This window comes from Heptranchias perlo, chromosome 27, assembly GCF_035084215.1.
Source record: "Heptranchias perlo isolate sHepPer1 chromosome 27, sHepPer1.hap1, whole genome shotgun sequence".
Taxonomy (NCBI): Eukaryota; Metazoa; Chordata; class Chondrichthyes; order Hexanchiformes; family Hexanchidae; genus Heptranchias; species Heptranchias perlo.
In genome coordinates, this window is record NC_090351.1 from 8,518,717 (window position 1) to 8,535,977 (window position 17,261).

Here is a 17,261-nt window from a genome sequence, read left to right on the forward strand (position 1 = left end):
GGAAGACTGAGGGAGGTAAGGAGTTCCACAGTTTGGAAGACCCCGATAGAAAAAAAATTGGACTAAGTGGTGAAGAGCCAAAAGAATGGGAAAGGGAAATAAGATCAAGGCAAAGAGAGTCACCATAAAACTGAGATAGGGAGTGGATAGGAGGAAGTGAGAGAGTAAAAAAAGGGGTTAGCAAGCACCTCAGGAGAGTGGTACATGCTTGTAGACCTCATAGAATCATATAGCACAGTAGGAGGCCACTCGGCCCATCGTGCCTGTGCCGGCTCTTTGAAAGAACTATCCAATTAGTCCCACTCCCCTTGCTCTTTCCCCATAGCTTTGCAAATTTTTCCTTTTCAAGTATTTATCCAATTCCCTTTTGAAAGTTACCATTGAATCTGTGTCCACCACCCTTTCAGACAATGTATTCCAGAGCATAACAACTTAGGCTTGGAATCACTCCAAGCTTTCTGCTATTATTTATAATATTGATTGTGCTATGAGTGTGGGGTTTTCTTTCCCCCCACTATTCCACCCCTCCTCCCCCCCCCCCACTCTCTTGGCTCATGCTGGGTGGCAGCAACCATCTGGTACATCACCTAAGGAACCATTATTGACACACAAGGCTAGACAATGAGTGCCAGAAAGTTATTCAACTGTCAGGAGGCATCACAGCTGAGTTCTATTCTTACCTTGCTCGGTACCCCACACATACACTTTTCAATGGGATCAAGGGCCAGCAATAGGGATCCCGGTCTGATTATGGGGGAAAGGGTATTTCTTTTCTGTTGATAGTGAATGTCACTGTGAACCTTAATTGTCTGTACGCCTCCATCCTCCCATAAATGTATAAAGATGTCTACACAAGATAGAAAAAACATGTTCCAAAGTATTTCATATGTCCAATGAATTACTTTTGAAGTACAATCACTGTTGTTATGTAGGCAAACCAATTTGCACATGGCAAAATTCCACAAAGGCAAATAAGATGGATGATAAGTCAATCTGTTTTGGTGGTGTTGGTTGAAAGAGGAATGTTGGTCATGACATTGGGAGAGATCCCTGCACTTCTTTGTGAATCTTGTTATGGGATCTTTTTATGTCCAGATGAACAGGTAGATAGAGCTTCAGTTTAACTTCTCATCTGAAAGGCAGCACCTCCAACAACGCAGCACTTCCCGAGTATTACATTGTAGATGATGTGCTCAAGTCCTGATTGTGGTGGATTAGATGAAATTCTTTATCCAGTGCATCTTTATATAATGGATATATGCTACTCTAAGAAAATCCAATAAAAGTTTTGTTTTAGATTCAGGATGGTAACCCAGTAACTGCACAGCAATATCTATCACACAGCATTCACACACTAGAACACTCCTCCATAAATAGCAATGTATATAAATACTCCCAGCCTTTTATAGCAGAGGGCCAAGCAAGATAAAGCAGTGATTAAAGAGCAGACCAACCACAGTGCAAGAGCCTCAGATCGATACTCAAACACCCACTGCTGTGTGCCACCTCAGGCGGGGAAATCACTGGTAACTACAAGCCAAGATGTCTAAAGTCAAGATGCCAGGTACAAAACATTTCCTAGTACTGCAAACTAATCTACACAACAGTCTGGTGTGAGAAAATATTTGAGGTGGGGAAGAGTCGAGCTGAGTGGTTTTTAGCCGCATGGAGGGAACAGTTTATACCTTTAACGTGATGTGTTACATTAGGAATCCAGTTTGGCTGCTGCAATAGTTGTGTGCTCCAAGTCCTCTCTCTCTCATTGAATTGATCACAAGTGGGTGTTTGCAGAAAATTAAAACTGGTCCCTTCTTTTTAAAATCCTTCTGCTGGACAGATTTAATTGCCATTGTGAGATATGACCAACTCATTCACGTTATCTCTCAATAGCTGAGATCCCTGTCAGGAACAAGGAAGATATTATAGGTGTACTCTAAGGAATGTCCATTTTTTTCTAGCTATCTATATTGTATTGAAATGTAATTACAGTTTCCTGGGGATGTGTTATGAGGCAGTGATTCAATTTGGAACTTTAGAATATAGCAAAACAATGAGCGGATTACCGGAACAGGGCAGAGGGACTTTGACCATTGCATGATACTGGACAGTGCACCATTCATGTGCTTAAGTATGGGTTCTATAGCCCGAAAGTGAGAGTTGGTTTATTTTTGGACAAACTGACTTTCCAAAGTCTTGCACTTTATTGATTTCATGGATCCTGCGGATGGAAAGAAAACATGGTTCACATTAATTGAAGGGACTTCTGGTCTTAATGGAGTCCAGAGAGCAGAGGATCCCTGGGAGTAAAACTTGATGTTGGACAGAATGGTAGAATAGACTGGAGCAATAGGGGGAAATTCTGCAGCAAGATCATCTAGATTAGAGTTGGAAAATGAGTCAATAAAGGGCAACTTTCAGTAGGAGAGTTAACAACTGAGGATGGAAGAGGGTGGAAAGGAAGATTCACAGAAGCTATAAGAGAGAATTTTGGCAGGGGATTGGAAAGAATGGTTGCCGGAGGGACAGCAGTTAATGTTTCTTTTCAATAAAGTTATGTTTAGCTGCTCTAATGGTGGATTTATTAACGGGACACCACAGACTGATCAAGAACATTAGGGAGAAGTTTCAGGGGAACCAGCAGAATGACGGATGTAATTGAACCAAGATGGAGAAGCAGATCTGACAAAAGGGCAAGAGTGAGACGTGAAACTTTCCATGCCAGCTGGAGTAACATCATTACCTCACTGGCACTGCCAGAGACCAGAACAGTAAAGGAAGCAGCTAGACCAGGGAATATCAGCAAAGAACCCTAAAGACTGTCCAACTAGTTCAATTTACAGTGTCAAACGAGATGGGTCTTGTCTACGGATACTAACGTTTAGATATAGGGATTTTTTTTTAACAAGTAGCTTTGGAATTATTATTCCTTTCAGTGCCATCTCCGAAAGGAATGTCGCACAAGAAAAGCTACAGGTTGAAACTGGGGCCATCTGATCTGCCAACACATTGAAAAGTGGTTGTGTGTTCCCTTTGTCCTAGCGCAGACAATGTGAGGAACAGCCCTGTTCTTAATAAAACATTCCAACTTTAGTGCATTTTTTTTATTCGTTCATGGGATGTGGGCATCGCTGGCAAGGCCAGCGTTGATTGCCCATCCCTAATTGCCTTTGAGAAGGTGGTGGTGAGCCGCCTTCTTGAACCGCTGCAATCCGTGTGGTGAAGGTTCTCCCACTGTGCTGATAGGTAGGGAGTTCCAGGGTTTTGACCCAGAGACAATGAAGGAACGGCAATATATTTCCAAGGCCTCGAATTGTTAGGCTGTCAGTTTTCGGTCAGCTTTACAGTTTAAGCACAGTTATTTTAATACGGATCCATTACCTACTTGAATAAGAAGGAAGTTCATTGGCCCTGAAAGCATTTAAGAGTCTTGTCTTCAACTGTGGTTTTAATATAATTTTATGAATGATAGTCACTTGAACAAGTGTGGATTCAAAATGGAAAGCCAGCACGGATTTGTTAAAGGCAAATCGTGTTTAACTAACTTGATTGAGTTTTTTGATGAGGTAACAGAGAGGGTTGATGAGGGCAATATGGTTGATGTTGTGTATATGGACTTACAAAACGCGTTGATAAAGTGCCACATAATAGGCTTGTCAGCAAAATTGAAGCCCATGGAAAAAAGGGGGCAGTGGCAGCATGGATGGAAAACTGGCTAAGTGACCGGAAACAGAGAGTAGTGGTGAATGGTTGTTTTTCGGACTGGAGAAAGGTATATAGTGGTGTTCCCCAGGGGTCGGTACTAGGACCACTGCATTTTTTGATAATTATTAATGACTTGGACTTGAGTTTACAGGGCACAATTTCAAAATTTGCAGATGACACAAAGCTTGGAAGTGTAGTAAACAGCGAGGAGGATAGTAATAGATGTCAAGAGGACATAGACAGGCTGGTGGAATGGGCGGACACATGACAGATGAAATTTAACGCAGAGAAATGTGAAGTGATACATTTTGGCGGGAAGAATAAGGAGAGGCAATATAAACTAAATGGTACAATTCTAAAGAATGCCAGAACAGAGAGATATGTACATAAATCTTTGAAGATGGCAGGACAGGTTGAGAAAGCAGTTAAAAAAGTATACGAGATCCTGGGCTTTATAAATAGAGGCATAGAGTACAAAAGCAAGAAAGTTATGTTGAACCTTTATAAAACACTTGGCTTCAACTGGAGTATTGTGTCCAATTCTGGACACCATGCTTTAGGAAGGATGTGAAGGCCTTAGAGAGGGTACAGAAAAGATTTACTAGAATGGTTTCAGGGCTGGGGAGCTTCAGACTGGAGAAGCTGGGGTTGTTCTCCTTAAAGCAAAGAAAGTTGAGAGGAGATTTGATAGAGGTGTTCAAAATCATGAAGGGTTTAGATAAAGTAAATAAAGAGAAACTGTTCCCATTGGCAGAAGCGTCGAAAACCAGAGGACACAGATTTAAGGTGATTGGCAAAAAAAACCAAAGACTACATGAGGAAAAACTTTTTTACGCAGCAAGTAGTTATGATCTGGAATGTGCTGCCTGAAAGAGTGATGGAAGCAAATTCAATCGTGGCTTTCAAAAAGGAATTGGATAAAAACTTGAAAGGGAAAAAATTTGCAGGGCTACGGGGAAAGAGCGGGGAATGGGACTAACTGGATTGCTCTTACAAAGAGCCGGCACGGGCTCGATGGGCCGAATGGCCTCCTTCAGTGTAACCATTCTATGATTCTTTGATTCTATATTTCTTATCGAACAAGCCTGATGAGTTATTTGACAGATTGGCGTCATATAGTGGCTGGCATTTCTAACTGCATAGTGCAACACTTGCCAACCCAATGCTATCTCCACTGACACCTCAACTGCCACAGCACATTGATTTCAAAATGCTTGTCCTTGTTTACAAATCCCTTCTACTTCTGCAACCTCCTCCAGTCCTACATCCCGGTCTCTACCATCTTCACTTCTGAATCTGGACTAGTTTCCCCCCTCCCCAATGAATCATCGCTGGCGTAGCCTTTATCTACTATGGATCTACATTCTGGAATTCTCTCCTTAAAGTCCCCCCACCCCCCGCCTTGCTGTATCGGTCCCCAATTTCAAAAGCTTCCACAAGACCTATTGTTTTCACCACGCCTTTGGTCACCTCCCCTAATTCCTCTCCCTACTCCACCTCCCTGTTAAGTATCTTGAGATGTTTTGCTACATTAAAACTTCTATATTAATTGTTAAAATATACTTTAAAAGTGTTGCAGTTCTGTAAGAAAGTCTTGCCCTTTGTTTAAAAGTTGTCCCAGTCCAGTTGTAGTGGGTGTGGTCCCACAGCACAGAAATGCCCCTAATTTAACACTTGGACCGTATGGTCAAAATGTGGGTTTCTGCTGCTATTATTTTAATGTTGATTGACTAACCCTTCTCATTATTTTAAGTAACCACCTGACTGTCCTTTTTAGTATTAGATGAAAATGCACGGATCTTGGCTGAGAAAGTCTTCGCCCATGATGCTAAAGATGAAGACTCAAGAGACGAGATCTCGCCATTCGACATGGCAGAAGATTGTCCAATTGGGCAAATGGAGATGCAACACAATCTAATTGACAGAAAATCGAAGGAATCCAATGAGAAAAGGTACCGAAACACAAGAGTTGAATTAGGACAATTCTCTGCGGTTTGTGGAGTTGCTGCAATAGTACTAGGGGCGGGGAGCGTGCGGGGAATTCATGGGATATGAGGGGCTTTGCCCAACATCAGAGCTGCTAGACCAAAGTGGTACAGTGAAATATAAGTTGCCGAAGTGGGAGATAAAATTTGACGTCCAGTGGGAGAAAATTACCTGTATTCACATTTTTGATTATTCTGTTGATTTCATGTGATCGTTTTATGTGTTTGATTATTAATCATTTGTTAATTAATCATTTGTTTCTTCCACTCTCCCCAGCGAGAGATTAAATTAGAGTCAAAAAGTGCAATCAAGACAACTGAGATGAGAATCATTGAATTATAGAATGATTCAGAAGGAGGCCATTCAGCCCATCGTGATTGTGCCGGCTCTAATCCAATTAGTTGCATTTCCATGCCTTTTCCCCAAAGTCCTGCAAATTTTTCCTCTTCAAGTATTTATCCAATTCTTTTTGAAAGTTATTATTGAATCTGCTTCCACCACACTTTCAGGCAGGGAATTCCAGATCATAACAAATCGCAGCGTAAAAAAATTTCTCCTAATTTTGCCTCTGGTTCTTTTGCCAATTACCTTAAATCTGTGACCTTTGTTCACCGACCCTCCTGCCACTGAAAACAGTTTCTTCTTACTTACTCTATCAAAACTCTTCATGATTATGAACCTTTATTAAATCTCCCCTTAATCTTCTCTGCTCTAAGGAGAACCAGCCCAGCTTCTCCAGTCTCTCCACTTAACTGAAGTCCCACATCCCTGGTACGATTCTAGTAAATCTCCTCTGCACCCTCTCTTAGGCCATGACATCCTTCCTAAAATGTGGTGCCCAGAATTGAACACAATACTCCAGCTGGGGCTGAACAAGTGATTTATAAAGGCTTAGCATAACTTCCTTGCTTTTGTACTCTATGCATCTGTTTATAAAGCCAAGGGTCCCATATGCTTTTTTAACAGTCTTCTCAACTTGTCCTGCCACCTTCAAAGGTCTCTCTGTTCCTGCGCCCCCTTTAAAATTGTACCATTTAGATTCTAGCTATTTACCTTCCAACATGGCCCTTGAGCTGAATGCTAGTAGTCCATGAGGTAGTCCTTTGATTTTCCCTCCTTCTTTGTAGAATAGTGCTGCTCAGCCCCACTTTTTGATGATATGGTTGGGAGTCACAGGTCACTGGTGCCTTCCTACTGAGCAGCACAATGCATTAGAAGATGAAGAAGAAAGATCTTTCATTTATACAGTACCTTTCACATCCTCAGGGCACCCTAAAAAACTTTCAGAGCCAATGAATAACTTTTGAAATAGAGTCACTGCTGTTGTGTAGGGAAATGTGGCAACCAATTTGTGCACAGCAAGTACCCATGAGCAGCAAATGAGATAAACAACCAGTTTACCTGTTTTGGTGGTGTTAGTTGAGGGATAAGTTTGCAGGACAACAGGAGAGCTCCCCTGGTTTTCTTTGAATAATGCCACGTGATCTGTGACGAGCACCTGAACACCAAAGTGTCATTTCATTATGCACCTGAACACCAATGTGTCATGTCATTGTGCACCTGAACACCAATGTGTCATATCATTGTGCACCTGAACACCAATGTGTCATGTCATTGTGCACCTGAACACCAATGTGTCATATCATTGTGCACCTGAACACCAATGTGTCATATCATTGTGCACCTGAACACCAATGTGTCATTTCATTGTGCACCTGAACACCAATGTGTCATATCATTGTGCACTTGAACACCAATGTGTCATGTCATTGTGCACCTGAACACCAATGTATCATATCATTGTGTACCTGAACACCAATGTGTCATATCATTGTGTACCTGAACACCAATGTGTCATTTCATTGTGCACCTGAACACCAATGTGTCATATCATTGTGCACTTGAACACCAGTGTGTCATATCATTGTGCACTTGAACACCAATGTGTCATGTCATTGTGCACCTGAACACCAATGTGTCATATCATTGTGCACCTGAACACCAATGTGTCATGTCATTGTGCACCTGAACACCAATGTGTCATGTCATTGTGCACCTGAACACCAATGTATCATATCATTGTGTACCTGAACACCAATGTGTCATATCATTGTGTACCTGAACACCAATGTGTCATTTCATTGTGCACCTGAACACCAATGTGTCATATCATTGTGCACTTGAACACCAGTGTGTCATATCATTGTGCACTTGAACACCAATGTGTCATGTCATTGTGCACCTGAACACCAATGTATCATATCATTGTGTACCTGAACACCAATGTATCATATCATTGTGTACCTGAACACCAATGTGTCATATAATTGTGCACCTGAACACCAATGTGTCATATCATTGTGCACCTGAACACTAGTGTGTCATATCATTGTGCACTTGAACACCAATGTGTCATGCCATTGTGCACCTGAACACCAATGTATCATATCATTGTGTACCTGAACACCAATGCGTCATATCATTGTGCACCTGAACACCAATGTATCATATCATTGTGTACCTGAACACCAATGCGTCATATCATTGTGTACCTGAACACCAATGTGTCATGTCATTGTATACCTGAACACCAATGTGTCATGTCATTGTGTACCTGAACACCAATGTGTCATATCATTGTGTACCTGAACACCAATGTGTCATATCATTGTGTACCTGAACACCAATGTGTCATATCATTGTGTACCTGAACACCAATGTGTCATATCATTGCACTTCCCATCGACTGTTCAGAAATAACTAGGATCATAATTGTCTGGATTTCACTGTTTGGAGCTAACCTGAAGCAAGATTACCATCAGGTGCTTCCCTCCCCTCCCCAAACCAAAGTCACCATCTCACGCTGGGGTGAAGTTCCACAAGTGCCAGTAGCCCTATGGTAACTTGCTCAAGACACCATTCTTCATGTCTGAGCCTACCCAGACTATTCAATCATGAGAGCACCACTGCCAAGACCAACTCTGTCTTCACCTGAGGTCCGTCCCACACTTTCCAGCAGAGATGACCGGATGGCGTCTATGACCCACGGTGTAGGGCAAGTGAGCCCAATTGTAATGGCCCCACTGATACCTCAGCTCTGATCAGCAGCCTGAACAGATGACAGGGTTTGACGTTAAGCATCCCTGATCTCATGGCTCAGTACTATAGCAGGCAGTGCATGTACCAAATGAGCCATCAATGGCATGTTCTTGTGGCAAAGGAGTTGCTGATGGTGGCACCCTGTTTCAAAACCAAGTTTTAATTTTTGTTTTAATTAACATTGGTACGAATTCTGAACTGTGTTCTCATGTCAGGATGAAGATGTTAATGAGAGCAAAGTCCATCGCTTTATCAGTGCCGGCTATCGAGGAGCCTGAAGTGGTATGTCACACAGACTCCGCCAAACAGATGACGCAACCGTTGTACACAGATGTACCTGAGTTCCAGAGAGTGGCTATCACTGGAGACTATGCGTCAGGGGTAAGGTTAACGCTACTGCATTGAATGGAGATTTGGACCTAGTGCCATCCCTTCCCTACTATGGTCCTTAGCAGGGGAATCTCTACCATCTCAGTCATAGAATGGGCAGGACTGGGCAAGCTGAGACATTGACAGAGTGAGTGAGGGAATCACAGCAGTTTGGAGGGGCAGGAGAGGGGTTCTTGGAGGCATGGAGAGGACCAGAGTGAAATTTAAGAGGGAGACAAGAGCCAAACATGGGGTTTTGGAAAGATAAGGAAGGCAAAGTGAAGTTTCCCAGATGCTTGAATATATAAAATCAGTTTGTGGACAACACAATCCCTTTAAAATCACAAACTACACTGAGAGGAAGTCAAATCGAACTTCCAAACATACAAAAAGGTGAGAAAAGACCATAGGACCCGTCCCATCTACGCAACCGAGATTCTAACTGTTCATTTTCCAACATGGGCCTCGACCTGAATGCGAGAGAGGAAAGGAAGGTTGGAGATGGAGCGATAGTTTGCAAGGACAGAGCGGCTGAAGGTGGATTTTTTGTGGGGGGGCTGATGACTGTTTTGAAAGGGAGGGGGACAGTACCTGAGGAGAGGGAACTGTTTAGTGTCAGCCAGGAAGGGAAGATGGGTGGTCAGTACCTCAACAAAAACAACAACTTACATTTATATAGCACCTTTAAAGTAGAAAAATGTCACAAGGCGCTTCACAGGAGCGATTATCAAACAAAATTTGACACTGAGCCACAGAAGGAGATATTGGGATAGGTGAAGAAAGGTGGTCAAAGGTATAGGTTTTAGGGAGTGTCTTAAAGAAGGAGAGAGAAGTAGAGAGGCAGACAGATTTATGGAGGGAATTCCATAACCTTAGGCCTATGCAGCAGAAGGCATGGCTGCCAATGGTGGAGTGAAGAAAATTGGGGATCATAGTAGGTACAGCACAGGGGGAGGCCATTCAGTCCATCGTGCCTGTGCCGGATCTTTGAAAGAGCTATCCAATTATTCCCATTCCCCTGCTCTTCCCCGTAGCCTTGTAATTTTTTTTCCCTTCAAGTATTTATCCAATTTCCTTTTGAAAGTTACTATTGAATCTGCTTCCACCACCCTTTCAGGTAGTGCATTCCAGATCATTACAACTCGCTGCGTAAAAAAATGTTTCTTTATGTCGCCTCTGGCTCTTTTGCCGATCACCTTAAATCTGTGACCTCTGGTGACCGACCTTTCTGCCACTGGAAACAGTTTCTCCTGATTTACTCTGTCAAAACCATTCATGATTTTGATAAAATCTCCCCTTAACCTTCTCTGGTCTAAAGAGAACAACCCCAGCTTCTCCAGTCTGTCCACATAACTGAAGTCCCTCATCCCTGGCACCATTCTAGTAAATCCCTTCTGCACCCTCTCTAAGGCCCTGACATCCTTCCTAAAGTGCGGCATCCAGAATCGAACACAATACTCCAGCTGAGGCCTAACCAGTGTTTTATAAAGGTTTACCATAATTTCCTTGCTTTTGCACTCTATGCCTCTATTAATAAAACCCAGGATCCCATATACTTTTTTAAATGCCTTCTCAACTTATCCTGCCACTTTCAAAGATTTGTGTATACACCCCCAGATCTCTCTGTTCCTGCACCACCTTTAAAATTGTACCATTTAGTTTATATTGTCTCTCCTCATTCTTCCTACCAAAATGCATCACTTCACACTTCTCTGCGTTAAATTTCATCTGCTATGTATCTGCCCATTTCACCAGTCTGTCTATGTCCTCCTGAAGTCTGTTACTATCCTCCACATTGTTTACTACATTTCTGAGTTTCATGTCATCTGCAAACTTTGAAATTATACCCTCTATACACAAGTCCAGGTCATTAATATATATCATAAAGAGCAGTGGTCCTAATACCGACCCCTGGGGAACACCACTCACTGTATACTTCCCTCCAGTCTGAAAAACAACCGTTCACCACTACTCTCTGCCCCTGAGCCAATTTTGTATCCATGCTGCCACTGTCCCTTTAATCCCATGGGCTTTAATTTTGCTAACAAGTCTATTATGTGGTACTTTACCAAATGCCTTTTGAAAGTTCATATACTCAACATCAACTGCACTACCCTCATCAACCCTCTCCGTTACTTCATCAAAGAACTCAATCAAGTTAATCAAACATGATTTTCCTTTGACAAATCCGTGCTGACTTTCATTTGTTAGCCTATACTTTTCCAAGTGCCAATTAATTTTGTCCCAGATTATTGTCTCTAAAAGTTTCCTTTTCACCGACATGAGGCTAACTGGCCTGTAATTGCCGGGTTTATTCCTCTCCCCTTTTTTGAACAGGGATGTAATATTTGCAATCCTCCAGTCTTCCAGCACCATCCCCATATCTAAGAGGATTGGAAGATTGTGGCCAGTACCTCCGCAATTTCCACCTTACTTCTCTCAGCAACCTAGGATGCATCCCATCTGGACCGGGTGACTTTTCAACACTTTTTTTTATTTGTTCATGGGATGTGGGCATCGCTGGCAAGGCCAGCATTTATTGCCCATCCCTAATTGCCCTTGAGAAGGTGGTGGTGAGCCGCCTTCTTGAACCGCTGCAGTCCGTGTGGTGAAGGTTCTCCCACAGTGCTGTTAGGAAGGGAGTTCCAGGATTCTCACCCAGCGACGATGAAGGAACGGCGATATATTTCCAAGTCGGGATGGTGTGTGACTTGGAGGGGAACGTGCAGGTCGTGTTGTTCCCATGTGCCTGCTGCTCTTGTCCTTCTAGGTGGTAGAGGTTGTGGGTTTGGGGGGTGCTGTCGAAGAAGCCTTGGCGAGTTGCTGCTGTGCATCCTGTGGATGGTACACACTGCAGCCACAGTGCGGCGTTGATGAAGGGAATGAATGTTTAGGGTGGTGGATGGGGTGCCAATCAAGTGGGCTGCTTTGTCCTGGATGGTGTCGAGCTTCTTGAGTGTTGTCGGAGCTGCACTCATCCAGGCAAGTGGAGAGTATTCCATCACAATCCCTGACTTGTGTCTTGTAGATGGTGGAAAGGCTTTGGGGAGTCAGGAGGTGAGTCACTCGCCGCAGAATACCCAGCCTCTGACCTGCTCTTGTAGCCACAGTATTTATTTGGCTGGTCCAGTTAAGTTTCTGGTCAATGGTGACCCCCAGGATGTTGATGGTGAGGGATTCGGCGATGGTAATGCCGTTGAATGTCAAGGGGAGGTGGTTAGACTCTCTTTTGTTGGAGATGGTCATTGCCTGGCATTTGTTTGGCGCAAATGTTACTTGCCACTTATGAGCCCAAGCCTGGATGTTGTCCAGGTCTTGCTGCATGCGGGCTCGGACTGCTTCATTATCTGAGGGGTTGCGAATGGAACTGAACACTGCAGTCATCAGCGAACATCCCCATTTCTGACCTTATGATGGAGGGAAGGTCATTGATAAAGCAGCTTAAGATGGCTGGGCCTAAGACACTGCCCTGAGGAACTCCTGCAGCAATGTCCTGGGGCTGAGATGATTGGCCTCCAACAACCACTACCATCTTCCTTTGTGCTAGGTATGACTCCAGCCACTGGAGAGTTTTCCCCCTGATTCCCATTGACTTCAATTTTACTAGGGCTCCTTGGTGCCACACTCGGTCAAATGCTGCCTTGATGTCAAGGGCAGTCACTCTCACCTCACCTCTGGAATTCAGCTCTTTTGTCCACGTTTGGACCAAGGCTGTAATGAGGTCTGGAGCCGAGTGGCCCTGGCGGAACCCAAACTGAGCATCGGTGAGCAGGTTATTGGTGAGTAAGTGCTGCTTGATAGCACTGTCGACAACACCTTCCATCACTTTGCTGATGATTGAGAGTAGATTAATGGGGCGGTAATTGGCCGGATTGGATTTGTCCTGCTTTTTGTGGACAGGACATACCTGGGTAATTTTCCACATTGTCGGGTAAATGCCAGTGTTGTAGCTGTACTGGAACATCTTGGCTGGAGGCTGAGCTAGTTCTGGAGCACAAGGCTTCAGCACTATGGCCGGGATGTTGTCGGGGCCCATAGCCTTTGCTGTATCCAGTGCACTCAGCCGTTTCTTGATATCACGTGGCGTGAATCAAATTGGCTGAAGACTGGCTTCTGTGATGGTGGGGATATCGGGAGGAGGCTGAGATGGATCATCTACTCGGCACTTCTGGCTGAAGATGGTTGCAAACGCTTCAGCCTTGTCTTTTGCACTCACGTGCTGGACTCCACCATCATTGAGGATGGGGATGTTTCCAGAGCCTTCTCCTCCTGTTAGTTGTTTAATTGTCCACCACCATTCACGACTGGATGTGCCAGTACTGCAGAGCTTTGATCTGATCCGTTGGTTGTGGAATCACTTAGCTCTGTCTATAGCATGTTGCTTCCGCTGTTTAGCATGCATGTAGTCCTGTGTTGTAGCTTCACCAGGTTGGCACCTCATTTTTAAGTACGCCAGGTGCTGCTCCTGGCATGCTCTTCTACACTCCTCATTGAACCAGGGTTGATCCCCTGGCTTGTTGGTAACGGTAGAGTGAGGAATATGCCAGGCCATGAGGTTACAGGTTGTGCTAGAATACAATTCTGCTGCTGCTGATGGCCCACAGCGCCTCATGAGTACTCATACTTTGAGTACTACCAATCTTTCAAGTACCTCCTCTATTATTATCCTATCCAAAATCACTACTATCTCTTCCTTTTCTGCTACAATGGCAGCATCCTCTTCTCTAGTGAAGACAGATGTGAAGTATTCATTTAGTGCCTCAGCTATGCCCTCTGCCTCCACAAGAAGATCTCCTTTTTTGTCCCTTCCTTTGACCATCCTTTTATTATTTATATGTTTATAAAAGACTTTTGGGTTCCCTTTTATGTTAGCCGCTAATCTATTCTCAGACCCCCTCTTTGCCCCTCTTATTCCCTTTTTTAGATCTCCTCTCTACTTTCTGGATTCAGCCTGGTCTCTACTGTATTATGAACCTTACATTCGTCATAAGCCTCCTCTTTCTGTTTCATTTTAATTCATATATCTTTAGTCATCCAAGAAGCTCTAGCTTTGGATACCCTTCCTTTTCCCCCTCGTAGGAATGTGTCTACTCTGTACCTGACCCAACTCCTCCTTGACGGCCTCCCATTGTTCAATTAATGTTTTGCCTAACAATTTTTTATTCCAACTCCTGATCCCTTTTTAAGTCACTGAAATTTCCCTCCTCCAGTTAAACATTTACGCACATGCACTCCACGTCGAGTCTCCCACGGCACCGTGCATTTGCTCCTGACTGCACTCCCCCAAGGTGTCAACACCCTCACTGGTATTCAACACTGATTATTGGTTTGTGAGTGCCACACTCCCAAGAGGCCAGAATTGGAGGAGCGCAGAGATCTCGATGGGCTGTAGGGCTGGTGGAGATTACAGAGATAGGGAGGGGGCGAGGCCATGGAGGGATTTGAAAACAAGGATGAGAATTTTTAAATCGTGGCGTTGCCGGACCGAGAGCAAATGTAGGTCAGCGAGCACAGGGGTGATGGATGGACGGAGTTTGGTGCGAGTTAGGATACGGGCAGCAGAGTTTTGGATGAGTTCAAGTTTATGAAAGGTGCAAGGTGGGAGACCGGCCAGGAGAGCTTTGGAATAGTTGAGTCGTTCAATGTGAATGGGGCTGAGAGAGCAGGAGGTGGGCCTCATGGACATTAATTGTATAAGAAAAACATTTCTGCACTTTTTTTGAAACAATTCTCAAAATCTGCAGATCAATAAAATTTGTTTTAAAGTTGTAGTGTAGCGGTTATGTTACTGGAGTAGTAATCCAGAGCCTTGGACTAATAATCCAGAGAACCTGAGTTCAAATCCCACCATGGCAGTTTGAGAATTTGAATTCAATTTAAAAAAATCTGGAATAAAAAGGTGGTATCATTAAAAGTGACCATGAAGCTGTCAGATTGTCATAAAAACCCAACTGGTTCACCAATGTCCTTTAGGGAAGGAAACCTACCATTCTTACCCAGTCTGGCCTATATGTGACTCCAGACCCACGCCATTCTTAACTGCCCTCTGAAGTGGCCCAGCAAGCCACTCAGTTGTATCAAACCACCACAAAGAATAAGAAGAATAAAACCAGACGTACCACTCGGCTACGACCTAGGCATCGAATTCGAACATGCCTAAGGCATGCTCTGCTCAGATGACCCTGCAAAGCCCCCCTCACTAACATCTGGGGCCTGGTGCCAAAGTTGGGAGAGCTGTCCTACAGACTAGTCAAGCAACAGCCTGACATAGTCATACTCTCAGAATCATACCTAGCAGCCAATGTCCCAGACTCTTCCATCACCATCCCTGGGTATGTTCTGTCCCACCGGCAGGACAGACCCACCATAGGTGGGGGCAGAGTGGTACACAGGTGGGTGGGAGTGGCTCTGGGGGTTCTCAATATTGACTCATGACCCCCATGAAGTCTCATGGCTTCAGGTAAAAATTGGGCAAGGAAACCTCCTGCTGATTACCATGTAATGCCCTCCCTCAGCTCATGAATCAGCATTCCTCCATGTTGAACATCATGTGGGGAAGCACTGAGGGGAGCAAGACCACAGAATGCACTCTGGGTGGAGATCTCAATGTCCATCACCAATAGTGACTTGGTAGTACCATCACTGACTGAACTGGCTGAGTCCTGAGGGACATAGCTGCCAGACTGGGCCAACAACAGGTGGTGAGAGAACCAACACGAGGAAATAGCGTACTTGACCTCATCCTCTCCAATCTACCTTACGCTGATGTGTTTGTTCATGACAGTACTGGTTGCAGTGACCAGCGCACAGTCCTTGTGGAGACCAAGCCCCGTCTTCACACTGAGGACACCTTATATCGTGTTTTGTGGCACTACCACTGTGCTAAGTGGTAGAGTAAGAACAGATCTAGTAGCTCAAATCTGGGCATCCATGAGACACTGAGCCATCAGCAGCAGCAGAATCGTATTCCACCGTAATCTGTAACCTCATGGCCCAGCATTTCCCTCACTCCTCCATTACCATCAAGCCAGGTGCCAACCCTGGTTCAATGAGGATTGTAGAAAAGCATGTCAGCAGCAGCACCAGGCATACCTGAAAATGAGGTGCCAACCTGGTGAAGCTGTAACATAGGACTACATGCATGCTAAACAGCGGAACCAGCACGCTATAGACAGAGCTAAGCAATCCAACTATCAATGGATCAGGTGAAAGTACTGCAGTCATGCTACATCCAGTGGTGACAATTAAACAACTAAAAGGAGGAAGAACATTCCCATTTTCAATGATGGTGGAGCCCAACATGTGAATGCAAAAGACAAGGCTGAAAGGTTTGCAACCATCTTCAGCCAGAAGTGCCGAGTGGATGATCCTTCTCGGCCTCCTCCCGATATCCCCACCATCACAGATTCCAGTCTTCAGCCAATTCGATTCACTCCATGTGACATCAAGAAATGGCTGAGTGCACTTGACACAGCAAAGGCTATGGGCCCCGACAACATCCCGACTGTAGTGTTGAAGACCTTTACTCCAGAACTAGCTGCGCCTCTAGCCAAGCTGTTCCGGGTCAGCTACAACACTGGCATTTACCCGACAATGTGGAAAATTGCCCAGGTATGTCCTGTCCACAAAAAGCAGGACAAATCCAACCCAACCAATTACCGCCTCATCAGTCTACTCTCAATCATCAGTAAAGTGATGGAAGGAGTCATCGACAGAACTATCAAGAGGCACTTACTCACCAATAACCTGCTCACCAATGCTCAGTTTGGACCACTCAGCTCCAGACCTAATTACAGTCTTGGTCCAAACATGGTCACGGACTGAATTCCAGAGATGAGGTGAGAGTGACATCCCTCATCTCTGGGGTGCAGTAACAAGGAGCCCTAGTAAAACTGAAGTCAATGGGGATCAGGGGGGAATCTATCCAGTGCCTGGAATCATACCTGGCACAAAGGAAGATGTTTGTGGTTGTTGGAGGCCAATCATCTCAGCCTCAGGACATCGCTGCAAGAGTTCCTCAGGGCAGTGTCTTCGACCCAACCATCTTCAGCTGCTTCATCAATAACCATCCCACCATCATAAGGTCAGAAGTGGGGATGTTCACT

General features: G+C 44.4%; 1 protein-coding gene across 1 annotated transcript in view; it reads left to right on the plus strand.

Moving 5' to 3' along the window:
- The first annotated feature begins 1,419 nt into the window (after positions 1-1,419).
- ampd1 (adenosine monophosphate deaminase 1 (isoform M)) overlaps positions 1,420-17,261 on the plus strand; it is a 49,609-nt gene continuing 33,767 nt past the window's right edge. The window contains exons 1-3 of the mRNA XM_068007286.1: positions 1,420-1,564; positions 5,480-5,654; positions 9,003-9,168. Of these exons, the coding sequence (XP_067863387.1) occupies positions 1,543-1,564; positions 5,480-5,654; positions 9,003-9,168 (363 nt within the window). The 5' untranslated portion in view covers positions 1,420-1,542. The remainder of the gene's footprint in view (positions 1,565-5,479; positions 5,655-9,002; positions 9,169-17,261) is intronic.